This window comes from Fusarium sambucinum, chromosome II (assembly GCF_050947815.1).
Source record: "Fusarium sambucinum isolate potato_lamoka chromosome II, whole genome shotgun sequence".
NCBI classification, from domain to species: Eukaryota; Fungi; Ascomycota; class Sordariomycetes; order Hypocreales; family Nectriaceae; genus Fusarium; species Fusarium sambucinum.
The window spans coordinates 2,689,322-2,714,148 of NC_139293.1; the positions used below are offsets into that span (position 1 = coordinate 2,689,322).

The 24,827-nt window shown below is 37.5% G+C and overlaps 7 protein-coding genes across 7 annotated transcripts; 4 read left to right on the top strand and 3 right to left on the bottom strand.

Annotated features, from left to right (window-relative positions):
• Positions 1–2,726: 2,726 nt before the first annotated feature.
• FSST1_007689 (and other transporter-domain-containing protein) lies at positions 2,727–5,067 on the top strand (the record flags this gene model as incomplete). Its single annotated transcript, XM_083224497.1, has 8 exons — positions 2,727–2,873; positions 3,058–4,078; positions 4,128–4,285; positions 4,333–4,427; positions 4,474–4,607; positions 4,660–4,719; positions 4,771–4,863; positions 4,919–5,067. 8 exons carry the CDS (start codon positions 2,727–2,729, stop codon positions 5,065–5,067), a joined length of 1,857 nt encoding a protein of 618 aa, XP_083083650.1.
• A 402-nt stretch (positions 5,068–5,469) lies between these two features.
• Positions 5,470–7,114, bottom strand: FSST1_007690 (major facilitator superfamily domain-containing protein; the record flags this gene model as incomplete). Its single annotated transcript, XM_083224498.1, has 2 exons — positions 5,470–6,906; positions 6,962–7,114. 2 exons carry the CDS (start codon positions 7,112–7,114, stop codon positions 5,470–5,472), a joined length of 1,590 nt encoding a protein of 529 aa, XP_083083651.1.
• Positions 7,115–8,602: 1,488 nt separating this feature from the next.
• Positions 8,603–9,900, top strand: FSST1_007691 (uncharacterized protein; the record flags this gene model as incomplete). Its single annotated transcript, XM_083224499.1, has 4 exons — positions 8,603–8,778; positions 8,829–8,938; positions 8,986–9,097; positions 9,147–9,900. 4 exons carry the CDS (start codon positions 8,603–8,605, stop codon positions 9,898–9,900), a joined length of 1,152 nt encoding a protein of 383 aa, XP_083083652.1.
• Positions 9,901–10,857: 957 nt separating this feature from the next.
• FSST1_007692 (putative peptidase domain-containing protein) lies at positions 10,858–11,799 on the top strand (the record flags this gene model as incomplete). Its single annotated transcript, XM_083224500.1, has 2 exons — positions 10,858–11,275; positions 11,327–11,799. The coding sequence occupies 2 exons, from the start codon at positions 10,858–10,860 to the stop codon at positions 11,797–11,799; spliced, it is 891 nt and encodes a 296-aa protein (XP_083083653.1).
• A 377-nt stretch (positions 11,800–12,176) lies between these two features.
• On the bottom strand, positions 12,177–12,854 carry FSST1_007693 (uncharacterized protein; the record flags this gene model as incomplete). The annotated part of the gene is made up of 1 exon (XM_083224502.1): positions 12,177–12,854. The coding sequence occupies one exon, from the start codon at positions 12,852–12,854 to the stop codon at positions 12,177–12,179; it is 678 nt and encodes a 225-aa protein (XP_083083654.1).
• A 439-nt stretch (positions 12,855–13,293) lies between these two features.
• FSST1_007694 (ketopantoate reductase family protein) lies at positions 13,294–14,426 on the bottom strand (the record flags this gene model as incomplete). Its single annotated transcript, XM_083224503.1, has 4 exons — positions 13,294–13,869; positions 13,929–14,128; positions 14,178–14,326; positions 14,383–14,426. The coding sequence occupies 4 exons, from the start codon at positions 14,424–14,426 to the stop codon at positions 13,294–13,296; spliced, it is 969 nt and encodes a 322-aa protein (XP_083083655.1).
• Positions 14,427–22,971: 8,545 nt separating this feature from the next.
• On the top strand, positions 22,972–24,676 carry FSST1_007695 (S-adenosyl-L-methionine-dependent methyltransferase; the record flags this gene model as incomplete). Its single annotated transcript, XM_083224504.1, has 4 exons — positions 22,972–23,091; positions 23,148–24,274; positions 24,326–24,434; positions 24,488–24,676. 4 exons carry the CDS (start codon positions 22,972–22,974, stop codon positions 24,674–24,676), a joined length of 1,545 nt encoding a protein of 514 aa, XP_083083656.1.
• Between the last annotated feature and the right edge of the window lie 151 nt (positions 24,677–24,827).

The window sequence follows — 24,827 nt, forward strand, 5'->3', positions numbered from 1 at the left end:
CCGGGATTGTTTGTGTGTACGGTTGCTCTCGTCGTTCAGCGTCGTGGTCTGATTGTTATAATTGATCTCTGCTCCATCAGGGTAGACTCGCCTTCGGTGTAAGCATTCCCCTTGATGAAGGAAGCAGAGCCATTTCCACTCTCCCTCTGGTCACATACCACGATGAATACGTCGACTTGTGATCTGGGCACCGTCGGTATAGTGACCACTAGAGGTGGCATCGATCCTAAATATCCTGTGACGCTGTTTGATAGGGATATAGCATTGGGGGAATTTGGATAGGAGATTGCGAATTTATGTCTTGACCGTTGAACTTTGCAAATTGCTCAAACTTATCTGTATAGGCGAAAATGTCGATACTATCGGAGTTGCCACTATTCTAAATCGACCAAGTCAGTTGCGGCGCCAACCTTGAGAGATGGCTCTACATACCTATCAGCTCATTGGTGGCAAAGAGCAACTCAATTCGAAGCCCATTGTACCCAGCATCAAGAAGGACACTCGCATATATAACAGCGGCATCTTTACTACCGGTACCAAAGTAGTCATTTGACTCTCCGCCTTTATTATCAAAACTTCCGTCCCCACCAGGCAAGGCCCCAGATACTTGACCTGTAATTAGGAAAGCACCATTTACAATACCGAAGGGACCATCGGTAAATGTTCCTACGGACCCTGCTACGGTAGTCCTGTCCCAGTTAACCACGGGCACTCCTGGACCACTGGAAATGGCATTGGCTATGGCCTGGCCGCCATCATTGTCTACTGTGTCTAGTGACGCCGTGACGGAGGAATGGAAGAGCCAATAAGGCAGCGAGACGCCCAGCTTCAATCGATTTCATTTTTGAAAATCGTTGGAAAATGTGGTAAGTGTAGTCGTTCGGCACAAGATAGCCTCCCTCCATGACCGTTGGACTCACCGATAACCTTGTTAAAAAGAGTCCTCAGATTCTTTAGAGTAAGTAGCCTTATCTCAGATAGCTTAGTTTCCAACAAAAGGGAATGAAACATTTTAACATTATCCAGGGGATTGATGACTGCTGTCAGCAAACAACCAAGTTCCTTCGGTACTTGGTTCTATTCCGCAACCATAATTAAGCCTGACTAACACCTGAATCACTATTCCTATCCGCGCAGCAATTTACTGGTCCATAATTCTGATTTCTATAGGGCTCTCAGCGGCATCGGATCGATTTGAGTCACCAGATAGTCCTACAACGATAATCATCCCGATGAACATGCTGACCCTGGTGAACGTGAAGATTGGTTAAGAACTTAGCATTACTACATGAAAATATACGTGCAGGGTACGTATTGATTGAATAGGTAGGTAAAAATGTCATGCTGAAATAAGGTCGCGTAGAAAACTCAATTGGAGTAAAAGTTGGGAACAAATGAAACAGATCGGGACCGAAGATATCACGCGGGCAAAGCCAAACAAAGAAGGTTACCCGATGGTTCCGTGATGTTACAGTAAGAGATCCCAAAAGGGCAAGACTGAGCGTCAATGATGGCTTCGTTGGAGCTGGGGGATCGGGGAAAGACGAGGTTAGTTCATTGTCTCGAGGAGGGGCCAGAGAGTGGTGCAACGTTGAAGGGCCTGGTTTGTGTAACAGCGCAGAGTCAATTAGTTCTCACAGACGCCCGTTGAGTAGAGTGAGGGATATCTTTGTCATGATGGAGCCACAGATTCTTGTCTAAGTCTAATATGAAGCAAATGGAGAGACTGTTACGGAGTAGTCTGTGGTTTATTCTGATGCCTGGGATTTAGCGCCAAGAATTAGGTACAGAATACTGCTGCCTTGGCATCAGCTCCACTACGTCATTTGTGCCGTTTATCCGGTGACATCTAGGCAGCCGAATTAATTGGTACGTACTGAGATTACCTGCAGTCTTTCACGGAGACCCCAACCCAAACCCAAATTCAAGGTGTTAAGTGGCTTTTTTTTTTACAGTAGAGCACTAATGAATAGAGGTGTGATTGTGCTGATGTCAATTGGCCAAGGGAATTGATTGCTTCTCCAACTTGGAGTAGCGGATCGTCATGGGAAAGAGGAGCTGTTTGACCCGTTGCCTTTGATACTGGAGGCGAATACCAGCCATCGAAAACAAAATGAATTGAGTTGTGATACATGTTGCACAGAAAATGAAAGAGGTCGACATGACCGCTACAGCTTCATTAATGTCAATTACTCACAATGTACCTCAAACTTGTCCAACCATCATAGCATCACGCAGTGTAACCTCATCCCTTGAACACGGCAGCAAAAGACAAGAAACGACCCCTGCTTCTCAACATAACCTTAAGTTTCCACAATTCTCCTTGTAAACTTACCACTAAGAAGCTCTCTTTCACTACAAACTAGCACACCATCACGCTCAGAACAACTGGAGTACGGGGATGGGTCGGGGATGAGAACTGAGACATGACCCTATCTCTGCTAATCTTTTCCCCAAACTTGATGCTTACTTGGGACTAGACTAACATTTTCCCCCAGACACTCTGCGAAAAAAAAACAAGCGGGGAAATGTTAGTGAGTCTGGGGATTAGGATTGACTCAATAATCTCCTCAATGGCTCTTGCCCCTCGGCTCAGTAGCAAGCAAAAGATATTTGTCTCACCAGGGTATTTAACATTGCGCTGATCCCTCCTTGTTTCTTTTTTCTTGGCCAGCGCAATCCATCAAATCCTTCTTCTACTCATTCTCACACCACTGAATACTAGGATGGATAACAAAGAATTGGGTCCCGACGTCCCTCAAGCGTCTCACGACGAGAAGCATGCCCTTGATGGAGCTCATAGCGACATTCCTCACGCCAGTGGAGGTCGACGCGGCTCAACTGCTCTCAATATCGTTGAAAACCCATTGCAGGTACGTTGAAGTCAATCATCTTGGCGATTCCTTGGCCGCGGGTATATCTCTTGGCCTCGTGGTTTATGTCTTGGCGAAGATCGCCTAGCTTCTTGGCAGATCTGATCCCTGCTTTAAGAAAAGAAGTCATCAATTACAACTCTCCAATACTGCATCAGGTCACTAACATTAATCGTGCTTACAGCGCGTAACTCCTGAACAAGCCGCCCACGATGGTCGCATTTTCGCCCAGAACCACGGTATGCCGGAACACGCAGAACTCTTTGGTCGCGCTGCTCTCGTAGCCCGTGACCAAGGACGATTCAACATGGTCAAAGAACTCCAAGAAGACGAGCGACAAGCCCTCGAGTACGAGAGAGATCACAAGTGGCACGGCCCAAGGATGCTCTGGTATTCTATCTCTCTTTGCGCCATTGGCGCCGCCACCCAGGGCTGGGATCAGACCGGTTCCAACGGTGCCAATCTCTCATTCCCCAAAGAATTTGGTCTCGATGAGAAAAACAGTATTCGGGACCAATGGATCGTTGGTCTTGTCAATTCCATCATTTTTCTCACCGCCGGTCTCATTGGCGCATTCATCGTTGATCCCCTCAATCATTACTTCGGCCGTCGAGGTGAAATCTTCATCACCGCTTGCTGTCTTACTGCCACGCCTATCGCCTCCGGCTTCACCCACTCATGGCAAACACTTTTCGCCGTGCGTTTCGTCATGGGAATCGGCATTGGTGCCAAAAACGCTACCGTCCCTATCTACTCCGCTGAGATGGCTCCCGCACGCATTCGTGGTGCCCTCGTCATGTTTTGGCAGCTGTGGGTCGTCGTCGGAATCTTCCTCGGCTTCTGTGCCAACGTCATCGTCAAGGACACTGGCCGAATCGCGTGGCGTCTGCAACTCGGCTCTGCCTTTATCCCCTCCTTCCTTCTCGGCCTTGGTATCTGGTTCTGTCCCGAGTCGCCTCGTTGGCTCATGAAGCACGGCAAGCATGCCAAGGGGTTCCGATCGATGCAAAAGCTGCGAGCGCACGACATTATCGCCGCGAGGGACTTTTACTATTCTTGGGTTATCTACGAGGAGGAATTGACTGTTGCAAGGGGCGCTGGATATTTCCAGCGTTTGTGGGATTGCTTTGCTGTGCCACGAATTAGACGAGCCAACTATGGTGCTTCGACTGTCATGATTGCACAGCAGATGTGTGGCATCAACAGTAAGTCAAAACATCTGAATCATAACTACAGGGGACTAACGCATTGTAGTTATTTCCTTCTACAGTTCTACCATTTTCGTCAATGCTGGCTACACCGAAGTCCAAGCTCTGTATGCTTCGCTAGGATACGGTGCTATTCAAGTCATTGCAACGATCCCAACCTTGTTCCTTATCGATACCAAGGGACGAAGAACTCTATGTCTCATCGTAAGTATTTTTATTCACCTTCTGGCTTTGATACTAACTCCCTCCAGACCTTCCCGTTCATGTGTGTCTTTTTGCTCGCTGCTGGTCTGTCTCTCCTCAATCATAGTGGCAGCCGAGGTGCACAGATTGGACCTGTTGTTCTGTAAGTCATCCTGTTTCTTGGTCAGATCCCCACTAACCGAGTCTAGATTTGTCTACCTCTTCACAATTGCCTACTCCCTGGGTGAAGGTCCTGTCGCCTTTCAATACTCTGCTGAAGTATTCCCCACAATCCAGCGTGAGCAGGGTATGGCTTGGGCTGTCTGCATTAACAACACCTTTGGTGAGTACTTCCGCCTATGAGACAAAGTTATATGTGCTAACCATGTCTACAGCTGGTATCCTCGGTCTAACCTTTCCTCGAATGACTGCTGCTATGACACCCACTGGAGCCTGTAAGTGATTCTCCAAACGTACTCGTTTGCTCACCTGCTAACACTGCACAGTCGGCTTCTACGCAGGACTGAACCTTATTGCGTGGGGCATGATCTTTTGCTTTGTCCGTGAAACTAAGCAGCTCACACTTGAGGAACTTGACCGTAAGTAGTAGATCCCATTCACATTTACTCTTCATTTACTGACAATTCTGTGCAGAGGTCTTTTCTGTTCCGACAAGTCAGTTTATCTCTTACGAGACCAAGGTGTGGCTGCCATACTTTATCAAGCGCCACATCCTCCGTAAGAAGATTGAGAAACCCCCAAGAATCATTGAGCGAGCTGATAAGTCCAATGACTCTGCTTGAGCATGTTGATGATCACGAGAATTGGTGCTTGGGACGATACCTTGTCAATTGAACAGGGTCTGGTATGGTTGGATGTATTCATGATGGTATCTTGTTCCATTGAGTAAATATTAAAATTGACATACCTTTATGATTAATTTACTTATGCGGTGCCTTTCTTATTCACTATTACAACAGTTGGTTAGAGATCCCGGTTGTTGCAGAGCCTTTTGAGCTCTGAGTGTTTTATACATAACATTCTCGCCTCCGTTTCGTATCAATCAAGTGGGCCAGATCGCAATGTGATGACTAGTAGTACCAGCCATCTTAGCTTAAAACGCTTAAGTAAATCACAGGTAAATTATGAAAGTCAAAGGTATCAAATTAAAAGTGTGACATAAACATACGCTAACACAGGACTACCTAATAAACATACACAAACTCATCGTTCTTGGAATCAGTGATATCCATAAACGCATTCTGTCCCAACTGATCATCCTCACCCTCCGCCGCATTAGCCACATATCGATGCTCCATACTGAGATCCCGAATCTTGGCAGGCTTGCCATTCTGGACTCGCTTGCGCTCCTGCAACTTGTTCAAGAACATCAAGTTGACCAGCTGAAGGAGGATGACTCCGATCATAGCGCCAGTGATGCCCATTGTCTTGGTAAGACCGGGCTTGTAGTAAGGTGCGTCCTTAGAGCTGAAGAGTAGCGGACCAATGATGTTACCGGCTGAGACGCCAATGTTGTACAGCGACATGATGACGGACTTCTTTGTGGTGCCAGCAATGTTGGAAATCATCCAGGATACGATAAGTGGGTTTCCACCGAAGAGGAAGGCCAGCATGTAGTATGCTGCCAGCAGGGGAGCTGTCTTGTCGCGGTTGAGCTGGTGCAACATAACGGCGCCTGCGAGGACAGGTAGCATGACTGCGACTAGGAAGGCCGACTTGACACGGAAGCGATGGGCAAGGTACGACGCAGGGAAAATGACGAGAAGTTGGACAGCTCCAAAGGGAATATTGAGAAGCGATGTGACACCCTTGTCAAAACCGAAGCCACCAACAATGATGGGTCCAAAGGTATTTGTCACAGCAGCAGTGACGTTGAGGCACAACGCCATACCGATGAAGAGCCACGTCTTGGGCTCAATAAGAGCCTCAAAGGCCTGGGACCATGTAAAGTTACGGCTACCAGTACCTGTCTGGTTGGCTCGAAGACGCTCGATAGTCTGTAGCTTCTCGTGTTCAGTCAAGAAACGCGCCGAGGGAATGTCGTTGTCGAGGGCCCAGTATACCACGGGTGCTGTCAGGACGGTGATGAGACCAGCGAAGAGGAACAGAATACGCCACGACGCAAGAGATCCATTGATCTGGCCGAGTCCGAATGACAATGCAGCAGCAAACATGTTGGCTGCACCATTGGTACCATACCAACACGCCACACGCATTGGCTGTTCAGCGCGGCGGTACCATTGGGATGTGATGACGGAAAATAGAGGAAGGCAGGCTGCTTCGAACAATCCCAACAGGAAACGCGTGGCCAGCAAGCCTTCATAGGTTGTGCAAGCTGCCATACAGGCTTGTGCAGTTCCCCAACCCAACACAAGGGTGCTCATAAAAATGCGGTGCGGGACTTTGACCATGAGCCAGGACGAAAACGGTAGCCAGACGAGTTGGGCGATGGGAGCCATGGAGCCGACCATTGAGTACTCATTTCCCGTGAGGTTTGTGTCTTCGCGCATGCCCCAGACAGCACCGTATCCAAGAACGGACTTGTCGAGGATTTGAAGAAAGTAGACCCATACTAGAATGGAGAGGACGTGCTTGTCGGTCTTGCGACGGAGGCGTTTGTTCTAAAACAGGTTAACTTGAGAGGTCTGACGGATGAAATAGAGGAAGTGCATTTACATCTTCTTCTGAGACTTGAATGTGCTGAGCACCAATCATCTCAGCTGCACGGTCCGCATGGTTGGATACGGGGACAGGCTTCGCGATATTAGACTCGATGTCTTCGGTATGTTGTTGACAGGGTTCATCGTCGGACTTTGAGTTTCGTGGCATGTCTGCGGCGAAGAAGCGATAGCTTCAAGGGTGAGGGTGTAGGTGAGAGTATAGGAACTGAGTGGCAATCACAGTCCTTTTATCCTCGCCTGTCGGAATCAGTATTCAATGGTGTCTAAAGTTCCTTGCAGCAAATCAAGAAGTATGGAGAAACCCCACGATATTAAAGCCTGGGGAATCTGGGGGAGGAGAACAAGGTGGAACGATAAATGTTGCGGGGTTGGCCTAATCAATTGACTAGCGAGCGGTTAGTTGAGAGTCACCCAGTATGAAGATCATTGCTTATCTAGACACTCACTTCCTTGGAGTTTCTTCAAGGCCTCGGGCTGTGATGCGAGTCATGCATGCGGGGTTTGGTAGACGTCATTTGCCTAGCTTCACTTCTTCAATAGCCGAAGACGTGGGGGCTCACAATATGTCGGCAATCCAAAATGGTTAAGTACGGAACCTTGAAACGGACCGGAAGTGAGCCGCGGGAAGGTTGACTGTCAACCTTTGAAAGGGCCGATTCTGTTTGTCTCTTGATCTGGTGATGAGGCGTGGGGGTTTCTGTCTTTGGGCTCTTGTTTTGTATGCCGCTTCCCCCCATGTTTAATGTCCGACATGTCAGTTACTTGAAGGTTTAGAGCAGGATCAGGATTTCCCCGCATTCTATGCCACAGCCTTTGTCCTTGGCCACGGAGTGAATACCGACGATGATGAAAACGTGGGGGTTGGAGTTTGAGACAGGAAGGTTTAGCCAGGCTGTCCTTTTAACGACTCCAGATAACAGTCATATCCACGATCTATCGTCACCTAGTTTTTGCGCCTTATATATTGTTGATAAAAGTCAAGTAGTTAAGTAATAATAACATCTTTAGGCTTTTATATAGAATAAAAGAGACGAAGTAGATATATTGGATATGAATTAGCGGGAAAGCAAGCACATTAAAATGGACCAGAGTGAAGATGTGTTTAGACCGAAATACATCTCCAATGTTCATCCTCTAGACTACCTACATACTTACCATAAGGCTGCAGTATAGATCGGTACAATCCAATGTGAATGTAACTTCGCATAGATAACAATTGGAATACGTCAAATGCATGCGTATGTTGATCAGTTACCCGGTAGGCTGGGTTGTGTCATTCGAACAGTGATAAACATTCCCACTTTACCTGAGAAGTCTGTCTAAGTAAAAGCCTGAAGAGATGGTTATACGGCGGACTTTATGCTAACAAAGTTTTCTCACTAAAGGAAGCGGCCCGACGACGGCTTCACTTACCCCGGATTTTCGAGTACGTGGGGGTGTTGACGCGTGGGGGTTCAGTTTATCCATCTCGTGTTTAGTTTAGTGGAGTTGATGGATCATGAGGAGGATTACGTTACCCAAGGCCGTCGGCGGGGAAGCCGAGTCATTTCATAGAAATATTCTCTTTCTTTAACCGTTGCAAACGCACCTGATTCAGTTCCAGAATACTCAACTATTTCTGAAAATCCTATCAACAATGGCTAAAATCGCATCTATCGTATACTACCGTGTGAAGCCACGATGGCTGATGGTCAAGGTCGTTGATGAGAATGGCCAGCACGGATGGGGCGAGGCAACACTTGAAGGTCACGATCTTGCTGTCGAAGGTTGCCTTGATGAGATGATACCTCGAATCATTGGTCAGGAAGCAACGTAAGAAACAGGTTGACAGATGGGAGAGTCTTGAACTGACGTTAAACCAGTGACATCGAGAATATTTGGCAGACGTTCTGGCGCCATGGCTTTTACCGTGGAGGACCGGTCTTCATGTCAGCCATGTCAGGAATTGACATTGCCTTGTGGGATCTCAAAGGTTTGGCACTTAACCTCGTCTCTACTTCACATGTTAACTTCAGATAGGTCGCAATCTTAAAGTCCCGATTTACGAACTTCTGGGTGGCAAGGTGAGGAACAAGGTGCAAGTGTACTGTTGGATCGGAGGAGACCGACCTTCCGACGTTGAAGCAGCTGCGTAAGTTGTTCCGCCCTTACAAAACTCATCTGATCTGACAATTCGGCAGCAAAAAGCGTTTAGAACAAGGTCTGACGTGCGTAAAAATGAACGCGACCGAAGACCTGGGATGGATCGACTCCCCATCGGCCCTTGACAGCACTGTTGAACGTCTGAAGCAAGTGAAAGCACTTGGTCTTGACGTCGGTCTAGATTTTCATGGACGATGTCATAAAGCCATGGCCAAACAGCTTGCCAGAGCGCTAGAGCCCCATAGACCTTTGTTCATCGAGGAACCAATTCTTTGTGAGCATCCTGAGGCTATCAAAAAGCTTTCAGATCAGACAGTTATTCCTATCGCATTTGGCGAAAGGTTATATACCCGTTGGGACGTGAAGCGGTTCTTGGAAGACTCAAGCGTGGATATTCTACAGCCAGATATCGCGCACGCAGGCGGAATATCCGAAACTAAGCGCATAGCCAACATGGCAGAAGCATACGATGTCGCTATTGCGCCTCATTGCCCTCTTGGACCAGTCGCGTTCGCAGCATCAGTGCAAGTTTCGTTATCGACGCCTAACTTTGCGATCCTAGAGATGAGCTTGGGAATGCACTACAACACTGAGGCAGGCGATATTGATTTGCTTACCTACTTAAAGAACCCCAGCGTATTTGAGCTCGACAGTGGACATATCAGGGCACCTACTGGCTATGGACTTGGTATTGACATTGATGAGGAAATGGTGATACGGATTGCAAAGGAGACTGAGCCTTGGCAGTGCAAGACGTTTCATGGACCAGATGGTGGGATTCGTGAATGGTAAAGATAGCATTGATAGGTGTCAACCTATTGGGTTGTTCTGTTGATAGAAGAAATTCGTTACGAACCAGGATCTTACAGTGTTCACGCGTTTGTGATATATTTGCACAAAATCATCAAGGAAGCTTAGTCAAGACCTGCACCGATGTAGTCCATGCTCACCTTCGAGGTGTTCGGCCAGTCAGGATTGTTATAAATCCCTCAACCGATGCACTCATAGAGACTAGTGAGCAAGGTTTTGAAAAACAGCGATTGTCGATTGAAATCAACGCAGCGTTTGTTAGCGGCCTACCCAACAAGGTTGCAACGGTTAGCCGACGATCCAGAACATCGGCCCTTGCGCCATTACCAGAAGTAAGTAGTTGGTTAAGCATATACTTTACCTTAAATGAAAACAATAAATGGAGACTAGATCTGCGGCGTTTTCGCTCGAACAGGTTATGCGCAATGCCAAGATACCTTGATAGATACTGCTGAGTGGGACGTTGCGAACCCGGATAGACAACATCATCCCAGAAACACCACAGTGAAGGGTTTTCTAGCAGCAGATTTATCGGCGCCAAACGAACTGTAATTCGTCCATTGTTCTTGGATGACGCCACTAAGCCTCGGTCTCTTCATGTTTCTTTGGGTTAACTCAACCTGCACGGTTGAGCCCTGTCGCTCATATCCTTGCCCCACGACTCCAACAGACAAAACGCTGCATATCAGTTTCTCACCGGCTAGAATTGAAAGGATTTCCGGCCATTCTAGGTAGGTGGTTGGCCGTCCTTGTTTCCACCTTATGGGAACCCGGATGTTACGATAAACATGTCATGGCCTGTCAATAGACCTGTATAAATACCCTCAAACACCTCCTGCATCTTAGTTTCTCCAGCCTCTCAGCCTCATCTAGACTACAACACCACTCTTGAGCCGACAATTCTCAAAGATCACATCCTTTCAACTAAAATTCTTCAAGATGATGTTCAAGTCCACCACCGCGGCCATGCTCCTCTTTGGAGCTGCCACTGCCACTCCCATCTTTGGCCGTGCCGAGGCCAGCCAGACCAAGTCTGCCTCTCAATCTTCCAAGACAAGTGAGAGCAGCGCTTATGACTGGTCAGAGGGTTGGACCAAGGACTACCCCATCCACCAGTCCTGTAACGCGACGCTCCGTCGCCAGTTGTCCAACGCTTTGGATGAGACTGTCCAGCTTGCTCAGCATGCTAAGGACCACATTCTTCGACATGGACACAAGTCGGAGTTCTTCACCAAGTACTTTGGCAATGCTTCTACCTCTCAGCCTATTGGATGGTACGACCGTGTCGTCAATGCCGACAAGACCGACGTACTCTTCCGTTGCGATGACCCCGACAAGAACTGTGCTACACAAGACGGTAAGTAAATCATGATTAAATCCTTTTGACCAATTGATCTAACTGTTACAGCTTGGGCTGGACACTGGCGAGGCGACAATGCCACTTCTGAGACAGTCATCTGCCCCCTCTCCTTCGAGATCCGCCGCAACCTCGACTCTGTCTGCAATCTGGGTTACACTGTCGCCAACTCCAAGTTGAACACTTTCTGGGCCACAGACCTTCTCCACCGAGTCTTGCACGTCCCTATCATCAGCGAGGAGACCGTTGACCACTTCGCCGAGAACTACACCGATGCTCTCGCGCTTGCCAAGTCCGACCCCTCCAAGAGCGTCATCGACAGCGACGCCCTGCAGTACTTTGCTATTGATGTGTGGGCTTATGACATCGCTGCTCCCGGTGAGGGATGCACTGGTGAGGTTGAAGAAGATGACGAAGAGGAGAAGCCTACCGCTACCAAGTCCGACTCTTCCAAGCCTAGCGCTACTAAGGAGGCTCCTAAGGAGTGCCACACTCACGACGACGGTGTTGTCCACTGCTCTTAAGCTCTGAATGCACCATGACAGATAAAACTTCGATTCTTATGACCCTTTGTTGTGTCGGAGAATGTCAGGAGAGCTGGCATTTTTGAAACCGCGCAGGTCTAGACGTATCCATGCGTATATGGAGCTCAGTGGAAGACAAAGACGAGACCCTGCTACGGCCAACTAAGAAGTAATGATAATAAACTATTAGAATATTCTATAAGTATTCGACTAAAATGTTTATATTGTGATTCCGATTCATATGATGTGAAATACGACTAAAATTGAAATGACTACATACTCCTTCGTTAATTACAGTGTCTGCGCTATATGCTAGTCGTGATAGTATGATCAATAAAGACCTTCATCTCAAACATTACCTTCATCTGACTCTGATCCTACCGGATATCCATACGTAAAGAGCCAATATTCGCAGTTGGAAACGTCGGTAGTATATCACCTGGATCCTCCAGCCTATGAAGTCTCTCCTCCAAGCTCTCTTCACCGTCCATCAACTCCAGCTGTCTGTTATACAGCTCTTTCAACTCGTTCCTCGTCGCCGCCATCTGCTCTCGATACAGACCGCAATATGTCTCGAGAGTCTTGATTCGCTCTTGCAGGGCTTCTATAACTTCCCATGCCGCTGAGCTATTCTGATATAAAGCTTTCATTTGCATGGCTGATTCTTCTTCGTTACTCTCCACTGTTTCCTCGAGATCGCTGATCCGACAAACCAAGCTTTCTGGTTGATAGCTGCCTTTTTGGTGCAGCATTGATTCCAGGTCCTTTACTCTCTTTTTGAGAGTTGTCAAGTCGTCGCCCGTCCTTTGAATAGAGTGAGGAGAGTGGAAGCATGCGAAATGGCCGCAGTAGCATGTTGCACCAGGAAGGGAAGTGTTATGATGAAACCCCATACATCCGCATCTGTGGCCTTTTAGTTCGGGTATTGTGAGGATGTAACGGCATTGGCCTTTGGGAAGTTGGGAGACATCTCCTGGTGGAGCTGAGGCTGACTGGGTAGAGCGATGCAGATCGTGAGATCTTGAGTCATGATGAGGACTGCGGGCACCCGACATTTTAGATAGGATTTATGTATACAAAGATAAGATGGACAAAAGAACAGGATTACCTGTGAAAATCCCATTTTATTGAGCATTCTCACGAGGACATTGCCACCGGCAAGACAGCTCACACGACCCCGCGACAAGGCCTCGGTGTCAAGGCCGAGAGGGGACGTGGGGGTCAAGTCAGGAACAAATCGGCCAACTCTGAGGTTTCTTTAATGTAAGAAATCGGCCCTAAAGCGTGCATCCCACGATCTGCGGGGAAGCCCGGATTTTGATGCCGGGATTAAAGTTCGTCATGTTGTTGCCGGAGGGTGTGGGGGACAGATCGGAGAACTGTTACCGGTATAACCGAAGTTGGTGATGGAGAGGGACAAAGGCATAGAGATACAGGTTCAAACAAAGGGAGATCTAATTTCTTGCATGCATAGATATATACACCTTAGCTATGTTACTTGTTTGCAGCAATGAGACGTTTGTTGATGGCCAAAAGAACAACATAAAGAGTCTCGATGGTCGTCACCTCGATCCCCAACTCTCTGCCCTTCCTAACAGGATATCCCAAGATAACCTCCACCTCCATCGGCTTTCCATTCTCATAATCCGTCCTCATGCTACTTCCAATCGGTGGCATACCTAGAATCTTCTCCAAAAGCCGATCGATTAGCTCATACTGAAGAGGTACATCGAGAGCATTAGCTACATCAATGACTTCTTTCATCAGTCTTCGCGTCATTGGCGTCGACAAATCTGAAGAGCTCAACCACGAATGGGTGTCCGTGAGCGTGAGCGCTGTAAGAGAGTTCCAAGCTGCGTTCCAGACAACCTTTTCCCACCGCTGGACCTGGATGTCCGGAACGATTTGGAAGATGGTTTTACCAATGGAGAGCAGTGACTCGAACTGCGAGAGATGAGTTTTGTCGAGAGCGGAGTCGCCGGCTTTATTCGGGTACAACCCCATCTGCATGTCTTCGGATGTGGTATGTTCGACAATACCAGGTTGCGGCTGCCTTGCTCCCACCCATGTCTGATACATTGTTAGTCATAGATTAACATACATAGAGTAGTATAGAGCCATAAACGTACTACGCATGATATAATGGTTGTCTTGGGAAAAGACTCCCTGAACGCGTCTTCATTGCCGACACCATTCTGGATAATTATGATTGTCGTATTATCGCCAATGGCAGGTGCAACATCGGCTGCAGTACTGGCCTGATCAACTGCCTTGTTGGTGCAGATGACAAAGTCGAACTTTTGACCAGCATCTTTGACGTGTCTAAGGACTATCGACTATTTAGTAATGTGTAATGTTGGTCAATTGATGGAACCTACCACTGTCAGGTTTCACGTGATGTTTCCCATGGTTTTGGCTGTTTATACTGATTCCATTCGCGGCCACGGCGTCGTAGTTGGATCGGGCGACGACTGTTAAGCGAACTTGTTCACTGCGACTGAGGATGAAGGCGTAAAAGGAACCGATGCTTCACGAGGGTGTCAGTACCAATGTCGCAACTCGAACGTGAATGATTTCACGTACGCTCCTAATCCGTAGACTAGCACTTCCAATTTTTTATCACTCATTTTGACAATGACGACAAGGTATTGTTGAGGTGGAGGGTCGAGGACAGACTTTATGTGGTGCGTTTCCGAGTCACTCACGCTTCCCCTCACTCGGGTAAGCCATCTCCAAAAGTAGCAGCGTGCTGTCAAGTCAAGGGCGTGGGGGTCACATTTGATTGCCGAATTGCTTTGACAAAAACTGGGGATCATCTTCGGTGGTTGATGTCCGTATCCGACAGTCAATTGAGGTGGTAAGGGATAACCCTACAGGTGCCCCCTGTGTTTAGTTCAACGGTGCCCCTATAAGCAGAATTTTATATAGGCCTTTTAAAGGGTAATACGGATAGTAATAGGCCTAATACTAATTATATATTATAATAAAATATAGTTAAACTTATTTTTAATTACTTTTTTTAAAAAATATTTCTTATTACTTTATTATATATTATTAATATATTATTTAATATATTATTAAAGACTTATTAATATATTATTTATTAATTATTTATTTATTATATTTATATATATTACTATTAGTTAATTATAATATTACTTTTCTTTTATTAAATATATTATTAGTTAAAATAGTAATAAAATATATTAAGCTAATAACTAGGAATTTAATTATATTAAGGTATAATTAATATATTAATAATATATATATAATATATTAATAATATATTTAAAATAAAGTAATAATTATACCTTAAGGAAAGGTTTATTATTAAATACCTTATATTTATAATAAAAAGATACTTTATTATTATATAAATTATTATTAATATATTACTAATATATTAATAATATATTAATAATATTTAATATATTATAAGGCTAAATAAGGCTTTTTTAAAATCTTATTAAATATATTAAAAAGTATTATATTAATATAATTATAAGATATATTTAAAGTAATACTTTTATTATTAACCTTATCTATATTAAGAGTATAATTTATATTTAAGATATTATTAATATATTATTAATATATTATTAATATATTTATATCTTTAAGACTTTTAATTATTTTATAAAGAAATAAAATAGCTTAAATAATAAATATCTAATAATTTAATAATATTATAAGGCTATAAGGCTATACTTTTAAATAAGCTTTTAATAAAACTCTATATTAAAATAAAGCTATATAAAATAATAAGATAATAGTAAATACTTTCTTTTTCCTTATATAATAAAATTACTAATAAAAAAAAGTAAAAATAATAGTAAAAAAGTAAATTATCTTATCTCTAATTATCTATTTAATATACTAAGCTAACCTAGATTATAGTTATAATATTAATACTATATTACTATACTATTTAATCTTATAACTATAGCTTTATAGCTAGGCAATATATAAGGCAATTTTACTATATATATAATAAGATTATTAAGGTATTATATATTAGCCTAGCCTTATTTTAAGATCTATATAACCTTATAATAATAGAGCTAAAATATATTTCTATAGGCTAAAGACTTTTAATTAAAAATAATATAGCGCTAGCTATATTTAGCTATAAGGTCTTATAATTCCTTAGTATTTCTATCTTTTAGAGAAATCTATAGTAAATTTAATAAAAAAGGCAATAGCTTTATATACTATATTATAAAATTAAGAGAGGGAATACCTTTATAATAAAAGAGATTATATTCTATAATATAATAGGTTAATATAAGCTATAGTTAATAAAACTAGGGGTACTTATTTAAACTATTAAAAATAAATATAAGTATTCTAAATAATAGCTTTCCTATATATTTAGCTATAATAGCTTAAATAGAAAACTCTATTTAAATTAGAGTTAAAGGAAGAAATTTATATATATAGTTAAGAGTTTAATATAAAGTTAAAATACTAAAGTAAAATAAATTTACTTAATATTATAGTTAATTAAATTAAGTTATATAACTAGATCTCTTATTATATTATATAATTATCTTAATCCTTATATAATTATACTATTAATAATTTTAATAAAGATTATTAATATATTAATTAATAATTATTTAGAATTCTATAATAATTATTTTACTTAGCTTAAGGCAAATAACTTAAACTTTACTATTTACCTTATTATTCTTATTAAAAAGTAACTTAATACTATAATACCTAAGAAATATAATAAAAGTAATATAAAATCTAAGGTATAATTAATATATTATTATTATATTAAAGCTTTATTATTAATATATTAATTAGGTATTAATTATTATTAATAATAATAATAAAAATAAAGAAAGGCTTAAAGAGAAACTTATTTATCCTCTATATAAATAATATAAAGTATATAATCTATATATTACTAATATATTCTTAATATATTATTAATATATTACTATAGCCTTATTATAAGCTTATTTCTAAAGCTACTGCTATTATACTTATACTCTCTATAGCTTTTAATCTGCCCCTTATAGCCCCTATTTTACCCCCTATAGCTCTCTATAGTCTATCTGCAGATAGCTATACTATAGTAATAAAGAAGGCTTATTAAGTAATTACTAATATATCTATAAGTTATTATTAATATATTTATAATATATTACTAATATATTTATAATCTATAGGAAATTAATAAGGTAAATCTTATTTATAACCTTTTTATATATAATAAAGACTAGAAGATTAATTAAGATTGTAATACCTATTCTATTAAGAAATGTAAAGTAAGATATTTATAATATATACTTAATATATTACTAATCTATTTAGCTTAATTTTATTTTAATTGAAAAGAGGCTTAAGCTTACTATTACCTAGGTCTATAGCTATTATAATATAAATATTAATAAGTTTAATCCTTAATATATATCCTATATATTACTAATATATTATTAATATATTACTAGATTATTTACCTTTAATTTTTAATAAAGCTTATAAAGTTTAAAAATAGCTTAAGAAAGATTATAAGGCTAAGTAAAAAAGAAAATTAAAGGGTAATAAGTAATTAATATATTTATAATATATTAATAAAATAATATTATTAAAATAAAAAGTTAAATTAAAGTATTTTTAATATATAAATAATATATAGTAAATATATTAATATTATATTAGCTAATATATTATTTAAATATTAATAAAATTAAAAGTTATTTTAGCTATAATTTATAACCTATATATAGTTTAAAGAGACTTTAATATATTAATAATAAATTATTAATATATTAACTCTTATTAATAAGTTTAATTAATTTAATTTATTACTTTTACTATTAAAGAACTTATTTTAAAGACTAATTATTAAAATTTAATATTATATTTATAATAGCTTAAATTAATAGTATAATATTTAATATAAAAGCTAATATAATAAAAAGTTAAATAATTAATTAATTAAGTATTATTAAATACTATAATTAAAAACTTCTACTTTAATATATTAATAATATATTATTAATATATTAAAAATAACTTATATTTACTATAATATTCCAGTTGAATTAACTTATAATTTTAATCTTCCCCTTAGTTATATATTAAAGAATTAATTATTTCCCCTTAAAGCTTTTAATAAAAAGGTAAGTATTATTAGTAAACTATTATTACCTTATATAGATAATATTAATAGTATATTAATAAGTAAGCTATTATACTTTAAAGTTATTCCTATATATATTATTAATATATATATAATATATAAAAGATATATAATATATATATTTCTGCTTTTAACTTTATTCTATTTATACCTAGATTAAAATATTAATATAACCTTAGCTATTATTATAGTAATTAGAAATAGTTAATTTTTAAATTAACTTAAGATTATATTTTTTATAGCTAGGATATTAAATTAGCAATATATTAATAATATATTAGTAATATATTATACTTAAAAATAACATTTAATAAATTAATATATTGCCTATCTTATTAATATAATACCTTATATATTAATTTAATATAGTTTATATAATCTAATACTTAAAACTATTTATTACTTATAAAAAAGAATTTCTAATTAAATCTATAAGTAATTTAAAGTTAAAGTTTATATTATATTTAATCCTTAAAGAATAAATAATCTATTAAAGATAATTAATATAATATATTAATAATATATTATTTATATGTTAATAATATATTAATTATAATTTATTTACTTTTTATTTAAAATAAATATAATAAAGCTAAAGGGATTCTTTTAAATACTCTAGTTTATCTTTACTTAAATTAACCCTTTTATAGAGATAATAATTAAATCTTATATAATATATTAATAATATATTTCTAAGGTATTAATAATATATTAATACTAATAATTACTTTTATATTTTAATTAATAGTAATATTATAAAGTCCTTTATTATAAATATATTACTATTTAATATAAATTAATATCTTCTTTAATAAATACTTAAAGACCTTAGAGAATATTAAAAAGTATATATTTACTAATTGCCCTTTAATAATAGCCTAAATAAAAAGAATAACTATTTATATTATTAATTTATACTTAATATATTAATAATATATAAGGAATATATACTTATAATACTATATTTTTAATATAATACTTAAATAATCTCTTTTTTACTATTAGCAGTAATATACTTAAAATTTATATTAATTTAAAATAATTTAAGGTTTAGATTTTTAAAAAGCTTAGCCTATTAATAATAAAATATAATTATAAGGAATTTATCTTAAGTTTAATAAAAGATATAAATATACTGTAATATATTAATAATATATTATAGATATATAAGTAATATATTAAGGATAGCTTAATAGTCTTACTTTATATAAATTATTTTAATAGTAAGTTATATATTTATAATAAGCTCTTAAGTAAAAAATACTAATAAAAAAATAATTAATTTAATTTTTTTATAAAAAATACTTTAAATAGTTTAAATTAATTAAGGCTAAGTAAATATCTAAGAGAACTATTATATTATATTTATTAAAACGTCCTTTTATAGCTAATAATTAAAGCTATATATTTAAATAATATATTAGTAATATATATATAAAATATTAGTAATATATATACTTAGTATCTAGAGAGCTCTTTTTAGCTATATTAAAATCTATTTAATATCTATTAAAATATCTAGTAATACCTTTAATAATAAAGAAAGTAAATAGCTATAAATTCTATAAGAAAATAAAATTATATATAATATATTTCCAGATTATAATACCTAGGCTTAAAAAGTTATATTATAATAAATATATTTAATAAGGCTTTTGCCTAAGAGTAAATAGATAATTCCTAAATAATATATTAGTTATATATTAATAATATATTAGTAATAATAATATACTATATTCTCTTTTATATTTAAATATATTAATAATATAGTAGACTTTTAATATAAATAGTAATTACTATTAATTAAGAGAAAATAAGGTATTTTTTAATATATTAATATAAGGTATTTCTTAAGGCTTTAAGATATAATATTAATATTATATTTACTTTTATTAATTAATATATTAAATAACCTAAATAAAATAACCTATTATTAATTAAATAAATAATTAATAATATATTAATAATATATAATTAATATATACCTAAGTTAATAGCTAAAAAAGTATAAGTTTATATATTTCTTAAGTATATAATTAATATATAGGCTAATTTAGCTATTTATATAATTATTAAATTATATTAAGGTTTTTATTAATATATTAATAATATATTAATTATAAATTAAATATAATTTATATTAAAGCCTTTTTCTCTAGTATTAGTAATTAAAGTTAATTCTTTAAAAATAATATTCTTAATTATTAATTCTTTATAACCTTAATATAATTATATTAATAAAATTCAGGGATTATATATTTATAGACCTTTACTTTTATATATTTATTTATTTATATCTTTAAGACTTTTAATTATTTTATAAAGAAATAAAATAGCTTAAATAGTAAATATTTAATAATTTAATAATATTATAAGGCTATAAGGCTATATTTTTAAATAAGCTTTTAATAAAACTTTATATTAAAATAAAGTTATATAAAATAATAAGATAATAGTAAATACTTTCTTTTTCCTTATATAATAAAACTACTAGTAAAGAAAGGTAAAAATAGTAATAAAAAAGTAAGTTATTTTGCCCTTAATATTTAATACATTAAGCTAACCTAGATTATAATTATAATATTAATACTATATTACTATATTATTTAACCTTATAACTATAGCCTTATAACTAGGCAATATATAAGGTAATTTTACTATATATATAGTAAGATTATTAAGGTATTATATATTAGCCTAGCTTTATTTTAAGATCTATATAACCTTATAATAATAAAGCTAAAATATATCTTTATAGGCTAAAGACCTTTAATTAAAGATAGTATAATATTAGCTATATTTAGCTATAAGGTCTTATAATTCCCTAGTATTCTTATCCCTTAGAGGGATTTATAGTAAATTTAATAGAAAAGGCAATAGCTTTATATATTATATTATAAAATTAAAAAAAGAGATATCTTTATAATAAGAGAGATTATATTTTATAATATAATAAGTTAATATAAGCTATAGTTAATAGAATTAGAGGTATTTATTTAGACTATTAAAGATAAATATAAGTATTTTAAGTAATAGCTTTTTTATATATTTAGCTATAATAGCTTAAATAGGAAACTCTATTTAAGTTGAAGTCTATAGAGAAAGAAATTTATATATATAGTTAAGAGTTTAATATAAAGTTAAAATATTAAAGTAAAACTTAATACTATAGTTAATTAAACTAAGTTATATAATTAAACCTCTTATTATATTATATAATTATTTTAATTCTTATATAATTATACTATTAATAATTTTAATAAAGTTTATATATTTATACTTAAAGAAATAAACTTCTTTTAATTTAAAAACGTTTAAAAATAATATCTTTAATTTAAATATATTTTCTATATAGTATTAAGTCTATAATATATTAGTAAAATATTAATAATATATTAATTACTTTAGAAAATATATATTTACTTAATTAAATTTTCCTAGATTACTAATAATAATAATATAAATAGGATAATATAGGCTATTTTATTAATAAATAACTTTAGCTAATTTAATACTATTAAGGTATAAATAAATATTTTTATCTATATAATATATTTAAATAGGCTAAAATATATAAATTAGCTAAAGTCTATAGATATTAATGTATTATAATCTTTATAATATAATATATTATTAATATATTATTAATTTATTAATAATTACTTTTAAAATATAAATAATTAATTTACTTTTTATTTAAGCTTAATTATTAATTTAAATAATTTTTCTTTTTTATTTAAAATAAAATTACTTTATAATAATTATATTAATTTAATTTATAATTATTAATACTTAAATAAAATTAAAATAAAATTAAAGAATACTATTTTAAATAAATAATTAATGTATTAATAATATATTAATTATTATTTAAATATAGCTTTAGATATATATTTATTAATATAAAAAGTAAATTTAAATTAGAATTAATTTTATAATTAAAAATCTAAACTTATATTATATTTTACTATAACTTTTTAATAAGCTAATTAAATAGCCTTATATTACTATCTAGGTTATTAATATAATAACCTACTATAAATTCGCTTATAAGGGCATAGTTAGACTAAACACAGGGGGCACCTGTAGGGTTGTCTGATACCTCTCAATTGAGCGTATAACTATTGCAATACTGTTGCGATAACTTGTTATACGTGTCGACTTACCCTACGATCACTTCAAGGCAAAGTCTGTATAACGCGACGCGTAATTCAGACGCGTTACTAACTGAGAAACTCACGTAAACACATATAACGAAGGAAATATAGATCATCGTAGGTTGATTAATTACCAGCCCTTACAAGTAAATGGTCGTTGATCTATTCTGTAACATTTGGCCTCTGCACTGCCTGAGGTCGTTGTAATTTTTAGTGGCACTTACGAAGTGGAGGGGCAAAAAGGTGGAACTTATCTATTTCTTACAATACCTACACCATACCATCTCAAGATTTGCATAAAAGCAGGTAATCGGCTCCCCTGGTCTTCCATGAGAGTATGTGGCTCTTATCCCGGATTGTCTTAAATATAAAAGCCCCGCGACAGCAGATAACACGCCAAGCATTTATAAACCAGTCCCTTTATATCCTGGATCTGACTGTTGAAGCATGGTCTGGAAGCCCGTACCATGTAATTAGACAGATGGCAATGTATATATGTACATATTAAGATGAGTAAAGTCTAAAGATATGCGAAGCAGGCTGTATCGGAAATCATATTTAGCGTTGCGCAATTGGATGGATCAAGTCAATTGCGCGGCCTCGTTCCTCAAACCCGTTACCACGTCGCACCCAGCAGTAATATTACGCCAAGTAGTGATACGAGAGATAGCTTTCGGCTGATTTGCTTACCGAGAGTAGGTATGCATCCTCAAACCCCGCTGTATCCGGCCTCATCCAGAGTGGCTTAATGCATCATATCAGATCAGGAGAAAGCACCTGATCAAATGTACCATCTAAATACTCCTTACTTCCCCCTTCCACATCGGATGCGCCTTGTCTCACCTTTATCTTATAGCCATGGCTCTAAAGCAAAATGGTGGAGCTCATTTGAGCAGCGACATCAATTTTATCCAGACTCCCAAAGCGCCCGCTGAAACCCTCTCAACGGGTAGAAACCCAGGTGTTCCGTTGACCAATGTATGTTTCTCCCACCTATCTTATGTATCTGCTGACATGGCAATGCGATTCAATAGTTCCCCTCCATCAAAAACTCTCCTCTCCCTGCTGATGGTCCGGGATACGAACAATGGTCCAATATCTTCCTCGCCGTTGCTCTCGTTGGCATTCCCCAATGGCTGTCATGGAAACTGGGCGGCGGCTTTAAAACGGCTATTTTCCTCTCGATATTCACAACTATCCCCATTTTAGTTGTGATCTGGACATTTATGTCTAGCTACAGTCCCCGTATCAATCACGAAGTTAAATTACCTGGCCGCCCTGTGGAATTCTACCTTACCTTCAAGAGCGATTCGCATCGCGCACGGTGGACGGGGAGGCATAAGATACCAATGGCAACATTCTTTGAGTTATACTTCACAGGCCAAGTGGATCTCAATGGTGATGCGCTCGAGGTGTTTGAATATCGGCATGATTGGGCAACATTTAATTTTACTAGTGAAACGTTTCGGTACATTTTGTTTACCTTCTTCCCCGACGTTATCCTTCACCTTCGTTCACAGGACGAAGAGCAGGTGCGTACAAACTATGATAGCGGAAATGATCACTACGCTTGGTTTCTTGGCCCTCGTATGATCTATACTTCTGGTATTATCTCAGATCCTACTCGGGAGGAAACTTTGGAGGAGATGCAAGATAACAAGCTTGCTATCGTGTGCGAAAAGATCGGCCTGAAAGAAGGGGATACACTTCTCGACATCGGTTGCGGCTGGGGTACCTTGGCCAGATTTGCCAGCCTAAACTACGGTGCGAATGTCACAGGCGTGACCCTCGCTGGCAATCAAGTGGAGTGGGGAAACGACGGGCTTCGAAAAGCCGGTGTGCCGGATGAGCAGAGCAAGCTTCTATGCTGTGACTATCGTGACATTCCCGAAGAGCAGAAGTTCAACAAGATCACACAGTTGGAGATGGCTGAGCATGTGGGTGTTCGACGCCTGACAGGCTTCTTCCGACAGTGCTATGAGATGCTTGAGAACGATGGAGTTATGTATGTTCAGGTGTCTGGTTTCAGAAAGGCGTGGCAGTATGAAGACTTTATTTGGGGGCTCTTTCTAAACAAGTATATCTTCCCGGGAGCTGATGCGTCTACGCCATTGTCATATTATGTCGGATGCCTTGAGAGTGCTGGCTTTGAGATTAAAAGGTGAGTGGTTACAACAGTTGTCAAGAGAGATATCTGACTGAGGTACTCCAGTGTTGATACTGTTGGCGTTCACTATTCTGGCACAATTTGGCGATGGTACAGAAACTGGCTGGGTAACGCAGACAAGGTGGAGGCCAAGTATGGAAAGCGCTGGTTCCGTGTAAGTATCACACCATGCTCACGATATTAACTTGCTAAATTGTTCACATCAAGATCTGGGAAATATTTCTGGCTTATTCCACTATTGGTGCCCGTCAAGGATCGGCTACATGCTTTCAAATTGTTGTGGTGAAGAACCTCAACTCGACTCATCGCATTGATGGGGTTTGCTCTCAATATGGACTTCATGGTGCTCTCGAGGCAGCGCGGGCTGCTGGAAAGGCTACCCTACCCAAGTCATGAGACACGATGTGGCAAGATTGCGATTAAGTATGATGAACATGTGAGTTGGCAATCGATATCGAAAGTTTGAGACTGGGATATCTATCAACAGGTCATCAATCTGGAGCTCAAGAACACCCTATGTCGAGGGAACAAATGCAGGGATGAAATG